The sequence below is a fragment of the Gymnoscopelus braueri genome, assembly GCF_963280865.1.
Source record: "Gymnoscopelus braueri genome assembly, chromosome: 19".
NCBI lineage: Eukaryota > Metazoa > Chordata > Actinopteri > Myctophiformes > Myctophidae > Gymnoscopelus > Gymnoscopelus braueri.
Window position 1 is genome coordinate 5102591 of NC_137621.1, and position 18665 is coordinate 5121255.

The 18665-nt window shown below is 43.9% G+C and overlaps 1 protein-coding gene and 1 pseudogene across 2 annotated transcripts in view; one reads left to right on the forward strand and one right to left on the reverse strand.

Annotated features, from left to right (window-relative positions):
- LOC308074166 (uncharacterized protein) overlaps positions 1-18665 on the forward strand; it is a gene marked incomplete at its 5' end in the record, with an annotated part of 42697 nt that overhangs the window by 21649 nt on the left and 2383 nt on the right. Inside the window, 2 exons of the mRNA XM_080413498.1 lie at positions 15645-15737; positions 15826-16398. Coding sequence (XP_080269624.1) covers positions 15645-15737; positions 15826-16398 — 666 coding nt within the window. The remainder of the gene's footprint in view (positions 1-15644; positions 15738-15825; positions 16399-18665) is intronic.
- Positions 3833-11777, reverse strand: LOC308074075 (annotated as a pseudogene). The gene is made up of 10 exons: positions 11661-11777; positions 11244-11303; positions 11006-11010; positions 9718-9914; positions 9362-9619; positions 8802-8964; positions 8381-8541; positions 7531-7585; positions 7070-7223; positions 3833-4100 (listed from the first exon to the last, which is right to left on the reverse strand). The product of its transcript is annotated as an uncharacterized misc_RNA (transcript).

The following is an 18665-nucleotide window of genomic DNA, read 5'->3' on the forward strand; positions in this document are numbered from 1 at the left end:
TCACAGTTGTGGTGGGCTCCAGTCGCTTGTAGATCGACTCGCCTGTTTGTTTTGTATCTCGACGACGACGACGGGGGAGGGGGTTCACGGGACGGTTCGTTTCAAACGGCGAGGGTACTGGGTAGATGCAGGGTTGTAGGCTACAGTCGCTTGTAGAATGTAGATCGACTCGCATATTACAGTTTGCAGACTTACAGTCTTGTTTTTGCTCGGCTCGGATCAGCGGGCTGTGTTTGAAGGGCTTTCGCACGCCAACATTATCCTATTAGTCCCAGATAAAAGTTCAACTTCATCACCCGCGCGTGTGTGCACGTACGTGCACGAGCGCGAGAAGGTGACAGGAACGCGATTGCCTCCGGTTCTCACTTCTCACGGGCGATCCTCTCTCCCAGAGTCTCAGAGGCAGAATAAGTCTACTTTCGGTTTGTAAAACCTGACGTTACCCGCGGCCGCGCGCCTTAGAGTCTTTTGTTATAGTGTTTGGTGTGATCACGTGACCGGATCACGTGACTTTTCAACGTCTCTATAATCTAGATGAATGATATTAACGTATAAGCTGCGCAACAGTGTAATTTACAGTAAATCAATGAAAAGACCCATTCACGGTTATAACCGTGGATGGCAGATAAAGGGGTGGATTTTGATTCACGGATATAACCGTGAATGGCAGGTAATGTGTTAAGTATATTTTGATTCCAAGACAATATTTATTATGTAAGCAATCTTATGGCTGAGCAGTCTGCCGATCCCCTGTGCGCGTCAGTCATTGGCTGAACGCTGTTGGTCCCACCCAACCCAGTAAATACAAAATGTGATTGGACTTGACTTCAAACTGCCCCGCCTCCGCTCCCCCCTCCTCCCTGCAGAGTTTGAGAACAGAAGGCTGTTTTCAGAGATTTGGGGAGAAAGCTGCCTGTGCCTGTGCTGCTGTGTGTGTGTGTGTGTGTGTGTGTGTGTGTGTGTGTGTGTGTGTGTGTGTGTGTGTGTGTGTGTGTGTGTGTGTGTGTGTGTGTGTGTGTGTGTGTGTGTGTGTGAGACACTGAATCACAGTTTCATAATAAAGTTTAACCATTGTAAAGGATTTTCAGACTTTCAACAGTAAAGTTGCAAAACGATCACCGGTTTGAAACATGGAAAACTAAACAATACCCTGGGAGAACAGAGACAAAATGCATATTCTGAAACTGTGTTTGTGACAAATTTGAAACTCGGCCTATCAAAACCTGTATGTAAACCTATTCAAAACTATTTTTTCAAAGATTCAAAACGAGTTTTCAGTCTTGCAAAAAAAGGTCAAGCGTTTGAAAGCTTTTAAGTTATAGGAGTAATGGCAGTGAACTGATTCCCCTATACAATCACATTTTTTTATTATTTTTTTAAATAGCCGATGTATATAATGTTAAAGTGGTTAAACTTATGTTGATGCTATATTCACATATTTTGCTGGGCCCCCCTGGAACCCCATCAAGGACCCCTGGTGGTCCCCGGACCACACTTTGAGAACCACTGGATTACATGACGTTACATTTTTGAGAAAGCCACAATTGCATGTTGTAAATTAACGACATGTTCTTTTTTTTTCAAATATTTGTATTGATTTTTATACATACAGACATACAGGACATACATTATCACACACATTCATACACATATACGCCCTTGCACTTCAAAAAATCATATGAAATGAAATCGTTTTCAGTTTCCTTCTCTGTTAAACAATGATGTCCATAACGTTCATGTAGGTTTCCCAAAGCTGGACAAAATCATTCTGTTTACCCCTAAGTGACGACATGTTCATTCAACTACATTATTGTACATCAGACATTTAAACCTTTCTGCAGAAATGTAGGCTACTTTATAATATTATTCACTCTGTGTTGTTTGAAATGAAACATGGAAGCTGATCATATTAAAGTTATAAAGTGTATTGTACTAATATAAATGAAACATGGAAGCTGATCATATTAAACTTATAAAGTGTATTGTAGGGGAGATTGGGGACAAAAGTAACAGGGGGCAAAAGTAACACACTCAATAATTCTAATTAGAAATAAGCTAGAGGGGTGAGACTTCTTGTGCACATGCTCAGTAGGGTCCTCTCATGCCTATGGAAGGATAAAATTATCATTTAATCTCAGCAGAAGTCTTCAACAAAAAACAGATTTTGAGGTGTAAACGTACATTTTTGAGTGTACGGTATTCTCCTTCCAGTGGCGTTCCCAGGAGTTACATTTAGGGCAGGCGAGATTTCAACTCAATCGTAAATGGCCGTTTTCAAGATGTTTTGGCCATTATCTCTGGAACGGAAGTTCAAAGCTTGTTGGATGCGTGACTTTGAGGACATTAAGCAAACACTGCACTGTAAAAAAAAAAATCGTCGAAAAACGGACAAAGTGCTGGTAATTTGCTGCCAGGACATTGTCCGTTATACTACAGACACTTCCATCAACCTTATAACGGATATTTCTGTAGATTTACAAGACTTTGTCTGTACCATATACGGACACTTCTGTCAACCATATAACGGATATTTCTGTAGATTTACAAGACTTTGTCTGTACCATATACGGACACTTCCATCAACCTTATAACGGATATTTCTGTAGATTTACAAGACTTTGTCTGTACCATATACGGACACTTCTGTCAACCATATAACGGATATTTCTGTAGATTTACAAGACTTTGTCTGTACCATATACGGACACTTCTGTCAACCCTATAACGGATATTTCTGTAGATTTACAAGACTTTGTCTGTACCATATACGGACACTTCTGTCAACCCTATAACGGATATTTCTGTAGATTTACAAGACTTTGTCAGTACCATTTACGGACACTTCTGTTAATCCTAATACGGATAATTCCGTACTATTTACAGATACTTCCGTCAATCCTAATATCCTTTTTATTTATTTATTTTTACAAAAAAAAATCCTAATATCCTAAATACATAATCATTACTCAATCTGAATAAAGCACAACATATAGAAATTGCTCAAAATGTATTTATTTTTTCCATACAAGTGCATTCAATGATGAAATAAAAAAAACTTTTTTTCCATAAAAGTGCATTCACTTTATTTTTTTTATATTCATTTGCTAATGTACAGTGCATTCAATGATGAAATGAAAAAAAAAATACCTTTCTCCCACTGCTGTTGCACCCTACTAGGGCTGTCAACTTTCCTCCTTTTTAATTATTATAAAAAAAGTTTTTCAATTATCTAATTTTGTTGACAGAAACTGTACAAAAAACAATGTATCGAGTGCTCGGATGAATAAAATATATCTTTTGTTTGTTTTTATAACTTCATACATTGTTTTTTGTATTGTCCCTGTCAAAAAAATAAATAAAAACGAATTATTTTTTAAATTTGAATATTAATTTTCATATTCGAATATCGAATATCCGTTAGCCTACACCCGACTGGCTCACCTGTCAGTGAGGAATGAGGAGCCCCCTCCAGGAGGATGTAGCGACTCCGTCCTACACCTCCCACTCAACATTCCCCGCTGACAGGCGCTGCCCCAACCTGTAGGAGAACATACCTGAGTGCCATACAAATGACATTTATTTAAAAGACATTTCCATAAAATAAAACATTAAACTGACCATACATTCAACCATGTAAAATAATAGCAGCAAAATCCATTTTGTTAACACCATGACCTTAGTGTGTGTACATGTGCGCCTCAACCGTTTTCTCAACCAAATTAATAACAATAATAAATTCCTCCCACTGTTTGCACCCTACTAGCTCACCTGTCAGTGAGGAATGAGGAGCCCCTTCCAGGAGGATGTAGAAACTCCGTCCTACACCTCCCACTCAACATTCCCCACTGAAAGGCGCTGTCCCAACCTGTAGGAGAACAATGCAGTGACAAATAAATAAAAAGTAAACTTTTTTTAAAGAGTGTGTGTGTGTGTGTACGTTCAGTCCAAAAAGTTCTGTTTTGAGCTTTGAGGAAAGCTCACATGTGCCAGTTTCCTTCAGCTCAGTCACGAGCTTTGACAGTTTTGGAGGAATGTGGTGCCGTTTCTTCCCCTTCATCTCGGCCTTGGACCCTCGGTCAGGATTGATTCCAAAGAAAACTCTAAGGAAACAGAAATATGTTTAGCTACACATGCAACTAAATGAATGAAACTGAACTAAAGAGTAATATGCAAACAAAGTTGAGATACTACTTGTAGTGTGGCTCTACAGGAGTGGAGCCGTCTAAAATAGCACACATTTGTTTTCTCCACGATGCCCATGTGTGTGAGTCCATCTACAGCTAATGTTGCAAACTACTACAGTACTACACTAACACTTTGCTCCTGTAAGCTGAGCAACTCTAGTTGCATTCTAGTTGACCATCTGTCTTTGTAAAAAAATAAAAATGTCCTCAAATCTCTTAACCCATTAACACACGATGTTTAGGCGATGCGTATGCCACGGTTACACGATGTTTAGGCGATGCGTATGCCACGGTTACACGATGTTTAGGCGATGCGTATGCCACGGTTACACGATGTTTGGGCGATGCGTATGCCACGGTTACACGATGTTTGGGCGATGCGTATGCCACGGTTACACGATGTTTGGGCGATGCGTATGCCACGGTTACACGATGTTTGGGCGATGCGTATGCCACGGTTACACGATGTTTGGGCGATGCGTATGCCACGGTTACACGATGTTTGGGCGATGCGTATGCCACGGTTACACGATGTTTGGGCGATGCGTATGCCACGGTTACACGATGTTTGGGCGATGCGTATGCCACGGTTACACGATGTTTGGGCGATGCGTATGCCACGGTTACACGATGTTTGGGCGATGCGTATGCCACGGTTACACGATGTTTGGGCGATGCGTATGCCACGGTTACACGATGTTTGGGCGATGCGTATGCCACGGTTACACGATGTTTGGGCGATGCGTATGCCACGGTTACACGATGTTTGGGCGATGCGTATGCCACGGTTACACGATGTTTGGGCGATGCGTATGCCACGGTTACACGATGTTTGGGCGATGCGTATGCCGCGGTTACACAATGTTTGGGCGATGCGTATGCCGCGGTTACACGATGTTTGGGCGATGCGTATGCCGCGGTTACACGATGTTTGGGCGATGCGTATGCCGCGGTTGGGCGATGCGTATGCCGCGGTTACACGATGTTTGGGCGATGCGTATGCCGCGGTTACACGATGTTTGGGCGATGCGTATGCCGCGGTTACACGATGTTTGGGCGATGCGTATGCCGCGGTTACACGATGTTTGGGCGATGCGTATGCCGCGGTTACACGATGTTTGGGCGATGCGTATGCCGCGGTTACACGATGTTTGGGCGATGCGTATGCCGCGGTTACACGATGTTTGGGCGATGCGTATGCCGCGGTTACACGACGTTTGGGCGATGCGTATGCCGCGGTTACACGACGTTTGGGCGATGCGTATGCCGCGGTTACACGACGTTTGGGCGATGCGTATGCCGCGGTTACACGACGTTTGGGCGATGCGTATGCCGCGGTTACACGATGTTTGGGCGATGCGTATGCCGCGGTTACACGATGTTTGGGCGATGCGTATGCCGCGGTTACACGATGTTTGGGCGATGCGTATGCCGCGGTTACACGATGTTTGGGCGATGCGTATGCCGCGGTTACACGATGTTTGGGCGATGCGTATGCCGCGGTTACACGATGTTTGGGCGATGCGTATGCCGCGGTTACACGATGTTTGGGCGATGCGTATGCCGCGGTTACACGATGTTTGGGCGATGCGTATGCCGCGGTTACACGATGTTTGGGCGATGCGTATGCCGCGGTTACACGATGTTTGGGCGATGCGTATGCCGCGGTTACACGATGTTTGGGCGATGCGTATGCCGCGGTTACACGATGTTTGGGCGATGCGTATGCCGCGGTTACACGATGTTTGGGCGATGCGTATGCCGCGGTTACACGATGTTTGGGCGATGCGTATGCCGCGGTTACACGATGTTTGGGCGATGCGTATGCCGCGGTTACACGATGTTTGGGCGATGCGTATGCCGCGGTTACACGATGTTTGGGCGATGCGTATGCCGCGGTTACACGATGTTTGGGCGATGCGTATGCCGCGGTTACACGATGTTTGGGCGATGCGTATGCCGCGGTTACACGATGTTTGGGCGATGCGTATGCCGCGGTTACACGATGTTTGGGCGATGCGTATGCCGCGGTTACACGATGTTTGGGCGATGCGTATGCCGCGGTTACACGATGTTTGGGCGATGCGTATGCCGCGGTTACACGATGTTTGGGCGATGCGTATGCCGCGGTTACACGATGTTTGGGCGATGCGTATGCCGCGGTTACACGATGTTTGGGCGATGCGTATGCCGCGGTTACACGATGTTTGGGCGATGCGTATGCCACGGTTACACGATGTTTGGGCGATGCGTATGCCGCGGTTACACGATGTTTGGGCGATGCGTATGCCGCGGTTACACGATGTTTGGGCGATGCGTATGCCGCGGTTACACGATGTTTGGGCGATGCGTATGCCGCGGTTACACGATGTTTGGGCGATGCGTATGCCGCGGTTACACGATGTTTGGGCGATGCGTATGCCACGGTTACACGATGTTTGGGCGATGCGTATGCCACGGTTACACGATGTTTGGGCGATGCGTATGCCACGGTTACACGATGTTTGGGCGATGCGTATGCCGCGGTTACACGATGTTTGGGCGATGCGTATGCCACGGTTACACGATGTTTGGGCGATGCGTATGCCACGGTTACACGATGTTTGGGCGATGCGTATGCCGCGGTTACACGATGTTTGGGCGATGCGTATGCCGCGGTTACACGATGTTTGGGCGATGCGTATGCCGCGGTTACACGATGTTTGGGCGATGCGTATGCCGCGGTTACACGATGTTTGGGCGATGCGTATGCCGCGGTTACACGATGTTTGGGCGATGCGTATGCCGCGGTTACACGATGTTTGGGCGATGCGTATGCCGCGGTTACACGATGTTTGGGCGATGCGTATGCTCGATTTTAGAGTGTCAATGGGATCAAAACATACCTTTGCATGAATTCCAGGGTAAGAGACATCTCCTTTGGATATTCAATGTTGCAGACATAAAACAAGCTGAAAGCATAGCTCAGGGCCACAATGGGGGAGGTGATGTGGTCATTCACAACTTCCTGATCGACAGCAATCTCGAATAGATGGTCACCTTAAACATAGATCACAAAAACAATATGTATTAGTAATTAAAGAAACAATAATGTACACACATGCCAAATCTTCCATACTCAGTTCATACACAGGTTATGGTAAGAACAAGCAAGAAATACTTTGAAAGGGTATTCTGCATTTAGTTTGTCAGACTTTACATACAAGTGTACTTACCATTTAAAGAGTTTGGCCCTAATCAACATTCTGAGCACCATTTACAAAACAAAATCAACCAACTCCATACCTTTTCATCGCAACAAATGTCGCATCAGTAAACCTAAGAACAAATAGATTTATCTACAAACCTCTGATTCGGATGCATGGGGTACAGGGGAGGCCGAGTTCAGCATCCGCGGAGTCCTGTTTTGGGGAAATAAAACGACAAAGATACATATATGAATGTGATGATTTTATGTTTCCAATGTACACAAACACACAGTCAGGCAGGCAAATAGACTATCTGCCAGTTTCTGTATCAGAGGTAGCGGCTAAGCATAGACAATAATGTTAATAGTAGTTATGAAAAAATATTATTTACACAAACATAATCGATTATTGTTAGAATCGGAATCCTTTCGGGGGGGGGGGGGGGGGGGGAGTCTGTCCTCACAAGACCTTGTTCTATCAGGGGACAGAAGTGTATTATTAATTATATGAGTGATTCTCTCCTGGTCGGGAAAATAAATCAAGGATTTTAATGATTTCCTTTTATCTTCGTTTCCAGGAGTGATGGTTTACCAAGTTTAGAGATTATCAGCAGCACAAAGTGGGTCAACTATGATTTTTTGATTAGGAGTATCTACACTTAGACTCAAGTACTGAGTACTGTGGTACTTTGTCCACCACTGAATATAGATAATTATCTTGAGATCATTGCCTGGTATGATCGTAGGCAGTAGGCAAGAGATCTCTGATCACCTGGCTATTCAAGCTGGAATATATTCAGCCTCCCCAAGTTTTGGTTTCATTTAGTCTCTTATCTCTTTCAACCCCTCAATTTCTCCTCCTGAGCTCTCTTTATTTCACTTTCAGTTATTCTAGACTCTTTTTTTTCTCTGTGATGTACATGTCAGTATAACAACTAACCCAAAACTAAAGCTAACTGGTTAACGGATGAGCGGCAAGGTTTGTTCTGCGCGAGGAGACGCTACTCACATCGCTGTAGACTGGAGGAGGCAGGAAGCGGAACTCCTGGACGAAAGCCATGAGCGGCCTTTGCAGGATCCCACTCAGGTCCTCCGTCGGGGTGGGACGGGGCGAGGAGGTGCGCTGCTCCGCCTCCTCCGCCGTCACCACGGAGCTGTAGTCAGGAGGAGCTGAGGGAAGGGAAAACAAAAAAAAGGCGAGATTCTGGGATTCTGTCCGGAATCTGAACACAGCATGTCCCGAACTCCAAGCCCTGTGTGACACTAGGTGTCTTAACTTTTAGCTTGCAGGTCTGCTATTTTTGATACTTTTGGTGTGATGCTGTAGTATGATCAAGTAGGGCATTAATTTATGAAAAAACACAAAACCTCAGAATATGGAGATAAAGAGGTTTCTGCCCGACAGCGAAGAGTCAAGACATTGTACTTACGCTCAGGCTGCTCTGGGATGGCGAGGCGAAGCCAATCCAGGTTGCAGCTGTACTGGCTGCTGACGCTGGGGGTACGGCTTCCAAACGGGTGCAGAGGGATGGTGCCTATGACCAGCGGCAGCTCCAGACACAGCTTGGACGTCCCGGGAACATCAACACAAACCTGAGGAAAGCAGGAGAGGGGGCACTTTTAGGATGACGTGGAACAAAATTAACTGGTACTTTAAAAAAACATGTGCTCTCAAGGGGTGTCAGAAATAATAGAAATGTATCATCGATCAAAATGAGAAAAAATCTTATCAAATCCATGACATTAACATTGATGTGGCAGAAGGTACTTTGCAACAGCCTGAGTTTCCTAACCTGCAAAAGCCACCAGGATTAGAATGATGCAATTCATTTTGGCAGTGTGATTTATCGAACATTAATCAAATTGTGCCCTTAAAATAGAATGTCAAATCGAATCATGGATTCAAAAACCTGTGACACCCTTGAAGCTGTCAAGTTTTAATAAATAAATGCTCAAATGGCCAATGAGACTGGAGAGAACGACGCCTTACCCTGAGCATGTACTCCACTTTGATGATGCGGCACTGCAGGATGGAGGGTCCGACTGGGGGGGATCTTGATGGCGCGGCCGTAGCACGTCTCCCTGCGACGCCCTCCCACCACGTCACCGCTCAGCGTGGCCACCACCGACCGCTTCTGCTTCATGGTCCCTCGGGCGATAAAGGTCTGCGTCTGGGCGATGTAGGCCTTGGGCACAACCGAGCGAGACGTGGCGTTGTCGAACTCGGCGAACACGGGGATCACCTCGCCTGAAAAACACAGCGGGAGGGAGAGAGCGAGAGACTCTTTTTTTTCTCTGTGATGTACATGTCAGTATAACAACAACTAACCCAAAACTAAAGCTAACTGGTTAACGGATGAGCGGCAAGGTTTGTGCTGCGCGAGGAGACGCTACTCACCTCGCTGTAGACTGGAGGAGGCAGGAAGCGGAACTCCTGGACGAAAGCCATGAGCGGCCTTTGCAGGATCCCACTCAGGTCCTCCGTCGGGGTGGGACGGGGCGAGGAGGTGCGCTGCTCCGCCTCCTCCGCCGTCACCACGGAGCTGTAGTCAGGAGGAGCTGAGGGAAGGGAAAACAAAAAAAAAAGGCGAGATTCTGGGATTCTGTCCGGAATCTGAACACAGCATGTCCCGAACTCCAAGCCCTGTGTGACACTAGGTGTCTTAACTTTTAGCTTTCAGGTCTGCTATTTTTGATACTTTGGTGTGATGCTGTAGTATGATCAAGTAGGGCATTCATTTATGAAAAAACACAAAACCTCAGAATATGGAGATAAAGAGGTTTCTGCCCGACAGCGAAGAGTCAAGACATTGTACTTACGCTCAGGCTGCTCTGGGATGGCGAGGCGAAGTCACTCCAGGTTGCAGCTGTACTGGCTGCTGACGCTGGGGGTACGGCTTCCAAACGGGTGCAGAGGGATGGTGCCTATGACCAGCGGCAGCTCCAGACACAGCTTGGACGTCCCGGGAACATCAACACAAACCTGAGGAAAGCAGGAGAGGGGGCACTTTTAGGATGACGTGGAACAAAATTAACTGGTACTTTAAAAAAACATGTGCTCTCAAGGGGTGTCAGAAATAATAGAAATGTATCATCGATCAAAATGAGAAAAAATCTTATCAAATCCATGACATTAACATTGATGTGGCAGAAGGTACTTTGCAACAGCCTGAGTTTCCTAACCTGCAAAAGCCACCAGGATTAGAATGATGCAATTCATTTTGGCAGTGTGATTTATCGAACATTAATCAAATTGTGCCCTTAAAATAGAATGTCAAATCGAATCATGGATTCAAAAACCTGTGACACCCTTGAAGCTGTCAAGTTTTAATAAATAAATGCTCAAATGGCCAATGAGACTGGAGAGAACGACGCCTTACCCTGAGCATGTACTCCACTTTGATGATGCGGCACTGCAGGATGGAGGGTCCGACTGGGGGGGGATCTTGATGGCGCGGCCGTAGCACGTCTCCCTGCGACGCCCTCCCACCACGTCACCGCTCAGCATGGCCACCACCGACTGCTTCTGCTTCATGGTCCCTCGGGCGATAAAGGTCTGCGTCTGGGCGATGTAGGCCTTGGGCACAACCGAGCGAGACGTGGCGTTGTCGAACTCGGCGAACACGGGGATCACCTCGCCTGAAAAACACAGCGGGAGGGAGAGAGCGAGAGAGATTAAGGACTGTGGCTCTGTCATGGTGAAGAGATTAAGACAAATATTGTTTAGACAGATGCTAAGTTCAATGTTCAATCTATCCTAGTTTCTTAGAGGCACAACATGTATGTGATATTTACCTTGTTTATTGACTAGAGTTCATGTTCACTCTGCTTATTCTGATCTCACACTTTTAAGTCGCTCTGGATAAGAGCACCTGTCCAAAGTTGCGGTACCACACGCGCGCCATCTTGTCTTTGGTGCCAGCCTGCGGAGCCTGAAATGACCAAAACAAAAGCATTGTTTACATGAATGAGCAAACCAGCTAAATGTTTTGTCACAGTAAAGTGTGTTCAAAGAAATGATCATGTGTATGGGATGAAAATCACTGACTAAGCATAGAGCAGATTCCACGTATTTTGTATTTGATCAGTATAATATACAGGGTTGGGCAATATATTCATATATCATGTGAGATTATTGAGTAGGAATTTGGGTATCATATACCTGTGTTTTCCAGATTTTTAAGAATGAACTGAACTTACCCAACTGTTAACATAACATAGTCATAAATACATAGTGATATTTGATTTTGTCGGTGTAAAAAAAACTTACCTCCTTGGAAAGCTTTAACGAGTCTTCTACACTGAATGAGTGGCAGAGTGTCCTGGATGTCCGGGGCCTCCACAAGGATCAGGTCATCTTCATATTGAACTCCTAATTCCACCAGTCTAGCCATGAGTGCATCCATCTTCTCACTACTGAGCGATGGTATGGCTTTCTAAACTAGCTCTTTCACAAGCTCCATGTTGGCATGTTTAAGAGGAATGAGCAACCTTGCACCTCTCTGGTAAGAAGAAAGTGGATAATAATCATTAAGTTTGTCCAGATTTTGGCAGCTGTACATAGACATATTTTCATCAACTTCATTGACTCCAAGCTCAGGAACCCAGCTGGCAGTTTTCCCCCGAAGCAAAAGTAGGACAGTCATTTCATTTTTTATAATAATGCTCGCTATTTGTCCTAACTGTAGTTGTCCTTTAGTATATCTCAGTAAGACAAGCATACCATTTCCATATGGCGTGCCTTTAACCTGGACCTTCTCTGTGACAACTGAGTTACTCGAGTCAAGTCCAAATTCTTCAACTGCTGTCCTTATGCTTGGTCATAGAGCTCAGGATAGAATCTGGTGGAGGGATCACAAATGTCACAAGCCAACATGTTGAGTAGACTGAATTTGCCAGGTGAAGGATAGACAGAATCAAAAGGCAAACTAAACTCAATATAGTGAAGCAGATAGTCGCGTTTCGGTTGTGTGGGAAAAACTCTTGCCTCATTTACATATACTCTTAAATCAGTACCTTCAAATAAGCAAGCTTGAATAGGCTAGAACCTCAATAGCCACCTGTTTTGGACGCTTGGTGAAGCCTTTGCAAAGACCTAACTGTGTGTTGTGTGACCATTAAGGCGCCTTTAAAAGGGGGGGAAACAGTTCTGTGTGTACGGTGTAGGGAGTGACCCAGCAGTGTGCTGCTGAAGAGAGGAGTGCACTGCCCAGCAGAGAGAACACAGCCTGGCTAGTGGGAGGACAGGGAGGACAGCTACCATGGACAGGGGTGCGGGTGGACAGGGCCACCCCAGCCTGTGAAGGGCTAGCGGTAGCCAGCTGTCAGGGTAAGTGCTCTCCGTCTGCAGGGGGACGTCATCTGTGGGAAGACATCAGGAGGACTGCCAACCACACCTGTGACCTGGCCATCCTCCTGACGGCTTCCCACAGATGAGGTCCCCCTGCAGACTGAGAGCACTCAACCTGCCGGCTGTATAGTGTGATGGTGGTTACCGCTAGCCCTTCATGGGCTGGGGTGGCCCAGTCTGTGGTAGCCGTCCGCCTCTAGGCACGCGTTCTCTCTGCTGGGCAGTGCGCTCCTCCTGGGGACACCCTCCAAGGCAATTTAATGGGCTTCCACTCCAACACCCTGGTTCAGGTCCTTACTGATCAAACCAGGCTTGACAGTTGATTTGAAAACATGGTTGCCTTGCCTGATGCATATTCACAGACATGTTACATATTATCATCATTATTATTAACTTGTCACTGGGGTAAAACTGTGGACTTTGAAGCTAACTGGGGCAAGTTAGCAAAAGTCCCACCAGATGTCCCGTGGAATAAAAAACAATAGTAAATTATTGAATGTTAACAAAAACACATAAGTGTGAGGAAGTTTTTGAGATTTCTGTAATGGCATCTCTCAGATTACTGTGCCAGGTGAACATTTGTGTTTTAAAGCGAACATTTTAACTCCAATCTGTGCTTCTGGGGGTCCCTGGAACAACATATTTTGAGAAGGGGGCCACGGCCAAATACATATCATTTTAGGGGTCCTTGACATGGAAAAAAGTTGGAGCACCAATGATATAGCAACATACTGTTCGGATTTAGAAAAAAAATGTTTAGATATGCATTTGGCCACGGACCCCCATCTCAAAATGTGTTGTTCCAGGGAGCCCCAACAACAAAGATTTGAGTTACAAATGTGCGCTTTAAAAATATATATATTTTCAAAGATTTGCACAAATGTTCACACAAAAATAGCAGATCTACAAGCTCATAGGAGCTTGTAGATCTGCTATTTTTTCACCCTGTCTTAATGGGTTGAATGTGGCCATAGGGATTGTGGAAGGAACAATGATAATGATAATGATAATAATAATAATAATAAACATGTCTGTGACCATGCAGCAAAAAAAAAAATAGTACATGTGCATCAAGCCTGTACTGCATGGCTTGTTTGCAGTGTTTCAGGGATTCAATCAGTTAAACCAGACATGCCAACATGTTGATAAGCCTGCTTATTGATTCTGATACTGATTCTAATAAGAGCCTGATTCCATTGCCTATTGATTCCGATTCTAATAAGAGCCTTATTCCATTATGTTTGACTCTTAATCCATCTATCCTTCACCTGACAAATACAAACTAATTGTTTAGCAACTCATTTTACAAACCACACTGGCCAGCAAAGAAAAGTAATACTTTAGACAACGCACAGCTAACAACAAGCCTAGACTGGGATTCAAGTTGCTTGCAAGTTGCTGATCCGGTCTGGGTCTAAACCGGATACGGAAACGTTTCTTACATCTGTGTGTGCGTGCGCAAATGATCGGATACAGTAGGCGGGCTTTAGACCGGATCACTATAGAAATTCACAACAGGAAAACAAGCTTAAAGCAGGGTGAAGCGAAGTTAATAACACTACTTTTAATCCAAATGTAACCACAACATAACACACACACCTTCAAATGTCAACGAAGCCTGTCGTATATATATTAGTCGATATGATAGTATTATAGCTGAATTTACCGCAGTGTTTGAGGAGGAAAACACCGCGGTAATGGAAGCTAACGGGAAGCTAACGTTAGCCCGCGCCCTTTTACAATACTTCTTTTAATCCAAATATAACCACAACATAACATACACACCTTCAAATGTCAACGAAGCCTGTCGAATATATATTAGTCGATATGATACTTTTATAGCTGAATTGAGCGCAGTGTTTGAGGGGGGAAAACACTGAGCGCACGGGCCGGTCGCATTCAGTAATGGCGGCCACAGAGATTTTTTCACCGGGCTAAAGCACCCACAATGCAATGCGCAACCAGTGTTGCCAGATTCTGTGAGGGACACAAACAAGCCACAAGGTCTAGGAAAAAAAGCCCAAAAGACGTGAAGTGGGCCACATAAGCACTTTATTCCTATACATCAACTATTAGAAAATAGTAGATCTACAAGCTCACAACGTGCCGCGACACGACGCGTTGTGAGCTTGTAGATCTGCTATTTTCAAATAAAATCTTGGGGGAAACTTATAATAAGCATACCTGGCAACGCAATTTTCTACGGCAAAAGTAACGTAAAGGTCGATTACAGTACTTAAACAGTAAAAATGTACACCACATTGCCCATCAGTTTACAGATTTTTCTTAGAGTGTGACACATTTTCGGGTTATTTGGGTTTTTTAGGGGAGGCGAGATCTTAGAGTGGGTACGCCACTGTTTCCTTCTGCTGTCTAAAGAGAAGATGTCAGCTAATTTAAACTTAGTTGAATTGTATCTCTATGTTATTGGTCACAAATTAAAGTCAGCAGCCTATGCTAGTATAGGTGTTTCTAACTAGAATATGGGATTTTATCATGGTTACCCCATCGGGGGCAATTGTAACACAGTGACCGGGGTCAATTGTAACAATGTGTTTTCAATGCAAGCAGATTTTTTGTCTGGGATTACATACTTTTATGTTAGTAAATAAACATATTTAACTAAATGTCACTTAATTTCAAAGTAAAAATAAATTTAAATAAAAAATAGACATGCATTTGAAAAAACAAAATTGAAAAATGAAATAATTCGAATAAAAATACAAAATAATTGTAATTATGTATATAAAACATTCATAAATAAAAATGTTAAATTATAGACTTTAGATAAAGTGTGTTAATATGACTTATTTTTAGCATAGAAGCTGATCATATTAAAGTTATAAAGTGTATTGTACTAATATAAATGAAACATAGAAGCTGATATTAAAGTTATAAAGTGTATTGTACTAATATCCTGCAGTTATCCAGAGAGCCATCGTCAGAGCGTGTGCAGTCTGTCTTACGCTGCTGTTTCTCCTAACGGCAGTGAGAACCGTAGACAAGACCATTGACTGTGAGTATCAGGAGGTCAAAGGTCTAATTCAGGCTCTTATTACAGTAACAACTGTGTTTATCTTCAGCTTTTGGTCCTCTGTCTGCAGATCATTCAGCCAATAGACACTCAGCCGAACCGAATACCGACACCAACCTGACCACTCTGGATAATAAACCACCGAAGACCAACTGCGATGCCCTGACCCAGGAGAATGACCAGCTGAAGACTGAGAAGAACCAGCTGAAGACTGAGAAGAACCAGCTGAAGACCAACCAAGACACCCTGACCCAGGAGAATGACCAGCTGAAGACTGAGAAGAACCAGCTGAAGACCAACCAAGACGCCCTGACCCAGGAGAATGACCAGCTGAAGACTGAGAAGAACCAGCTGAAGACTGAGAAGAACCAGCTGAAGACCAACCAAGACGCCCTGACCCAGGAGAATGACCAGCTGAAGACTGAGAAGAACCAGCTGAAGACTGAGAAGAACCAGCTGAAGACCAACCAAGACGCCCTGACCCAGGAGAATGACCAGCTGAAGACTGAGAAGAAGCAGATGACTACCAACTACGAGACGTTGATGAGGGAGAAGAACCAGCTAACTACCAATTACGACGCCGTGATGCAGGAGAAGAATCAGTTACAAAGTGAAGTAAACCAGCTGAAGGGACAGACAACAGGTGAGAGAAGATACTAAACTTTTTGAATAAATATTAAAGTGTGTATTATTATTGATATTTTAATTATTATCGGGGATATAGAGGTCGAAAATCTGAGTAAACTCATCACTGCTGGTGTATGACAACTATCATTGAACAATAATGTAAAAAAAAAAACTCTTATTTATAACAAAAACTATTAGGATTTAGAACAGTGGTTCTCAAAAATAGCAGATGTACAAGCTCACAGCGTGTCACTTTGTGCCGCGCTGTGAGCTTGTATTTCTGCTATTTCTTTACATTTCTCGAAAAATCTTGAAAGTGTTAAAAAAAAATCTTGACACAAATCATATCTTTTGGGGGGTCCCTTGCACAAAACATTTTCTAGAAACTAAAGCTTTCAAATAATTGACAAAAAACTACAAAACTACAACATTTACCTCTGAGATGTGGTGGAGTAGAAGTATCAAATAATAATACAAAAAAAAATACCAGAAAATTGTACTTGAGTAAATGTTTGGTGTAGAAAACGCCATTGATTTAGTTTGATCCTCCACTCCACTACATCTCTGTAGTGGAGTGCAATATGTAGCAATACCACAATATACCAAAACAATCACACCCAGTGTGAAGAGAGTGGTGCCTTTCATGATCTCATTTCATTAAGCTATTATTAGCCTAAGACTGCTTTAAAATAACTTTATATTGGCAGAAACATATTTTAAATATTTTAAGTCACTTAAGTTACTTTTAAGTACTCAAAGTATGCTTACTCAAATTGTAGATCTGTCTTTTTAGTGTGTGTGTGTGTGTGTGTGTGTGTGTGTGTGTGTGTGTGTGTGTGTGTGTGTGTGTGTGTGTGTGTGTGTGTGTGTGTGTGTGTGTGTGTGTGTGTGTGTGTGAAATGTGCGTGCGCAAGTATTTTTACTCAATGTAGTAACTTTCAAGTGCTTTGACTTACTTTTTACAGACTTTGATGACTTTAAAGTATTTTTACTCATTTAAAGTAGGGGACAGCCGGGACCAACGGCGCGGAGGGATGGTTGTAATTCGGACCTTTTTTCATGCTACACTTAAAATTCGTCACACCCGGCGACGTCACCCTCTTCCTCTTTCGGCGAAAACATCAGAGACAATTTTTTCCCCAGTTCTGATCGAGATTGGCAGAGTTGAAGCAGCTTTTGTGAATTTTCCACATTGTAGTAAAAAATACACTGTTTGAGTGTTTTCCATTTGTACTGCTGTGTTTATTTGGTGCCGATTGTAAATGGATTTTGTCTGTTAGGCTAATCTGTGGGATAACTCTCAGTGAAGGTTCCATTGAAAAAATATTCATTAGCTTTTGTGCTAGCTAGCAAAACATCCCGGGAGGGCAGGGAGGGACGTTCGGCGCATTACGGACAGGGAGGGACGAACGGCGCATGTGTAACCCAAAGTTGAGGAATGGACAGAGGCGACATTAACATGATACATTTATTTGACTATCAGCATGGCCATTTGCTCGTAGGATTCTACTGAAGCATCAATGAGCGTTAGATGCCAGAAATGTAACTTATGTGCTTGTTATAGGACATTTTATCGCCGTCCGCCCCCCCATGTATGCACCGTTCGTCCCGACTGGCGGCCGTGTGCGGATGTAGCGCAACGTCACTTTACTTGCCGATTGCGTTCGACTCGTTTCATTAAAATTAAAACGGACTGCGGGTAATGGGAGAGGACACGTGTCTCTTGTTCACAAAAAAGTATGGTTACATGAAATTAATTAATCTCTGTGCAGGTAGGGAAATAGAAAAGGGTGCGCCGTTTGTCCCCGCCCTCCCCTACTTTAAAATGTTTTTACTGACTTTTACGTGTTTTTACTCATTTTAACATCTTTAACATCTGTATTTATACTCATTTTAAGTAATTTAGCTCATTTTAAGTAATTTTGCTCAGTGTATAAACTTTTAAGAAGTTTTAATCATATTTAAGTATGTTTACTTATTTTAAGAATTTTTACTCATGTTAAGTATTTTTACTCAAAAGTGTGTGTGTGTGTGTGTGTGTGTGTGTGTGTGTGTGTGTGTGTGTGTGTGTGTGTGTGTGTGTGTGTGTGTGTGTGTGTGTGTGTGTGTTGCAAAAACATGTTGAGGCCGTCCGCAAACGGACGGACGGACGGACGGATGGACAGACACACAGACAGCGCCAGTCCTTGGAGTGGCTAGCACCACTCAAAAATACTCTGTTACAGGTAAAAGGCCTGTGTTCAAAATTATACTTATATAAAAGTATAAAAGTATATTGGCATC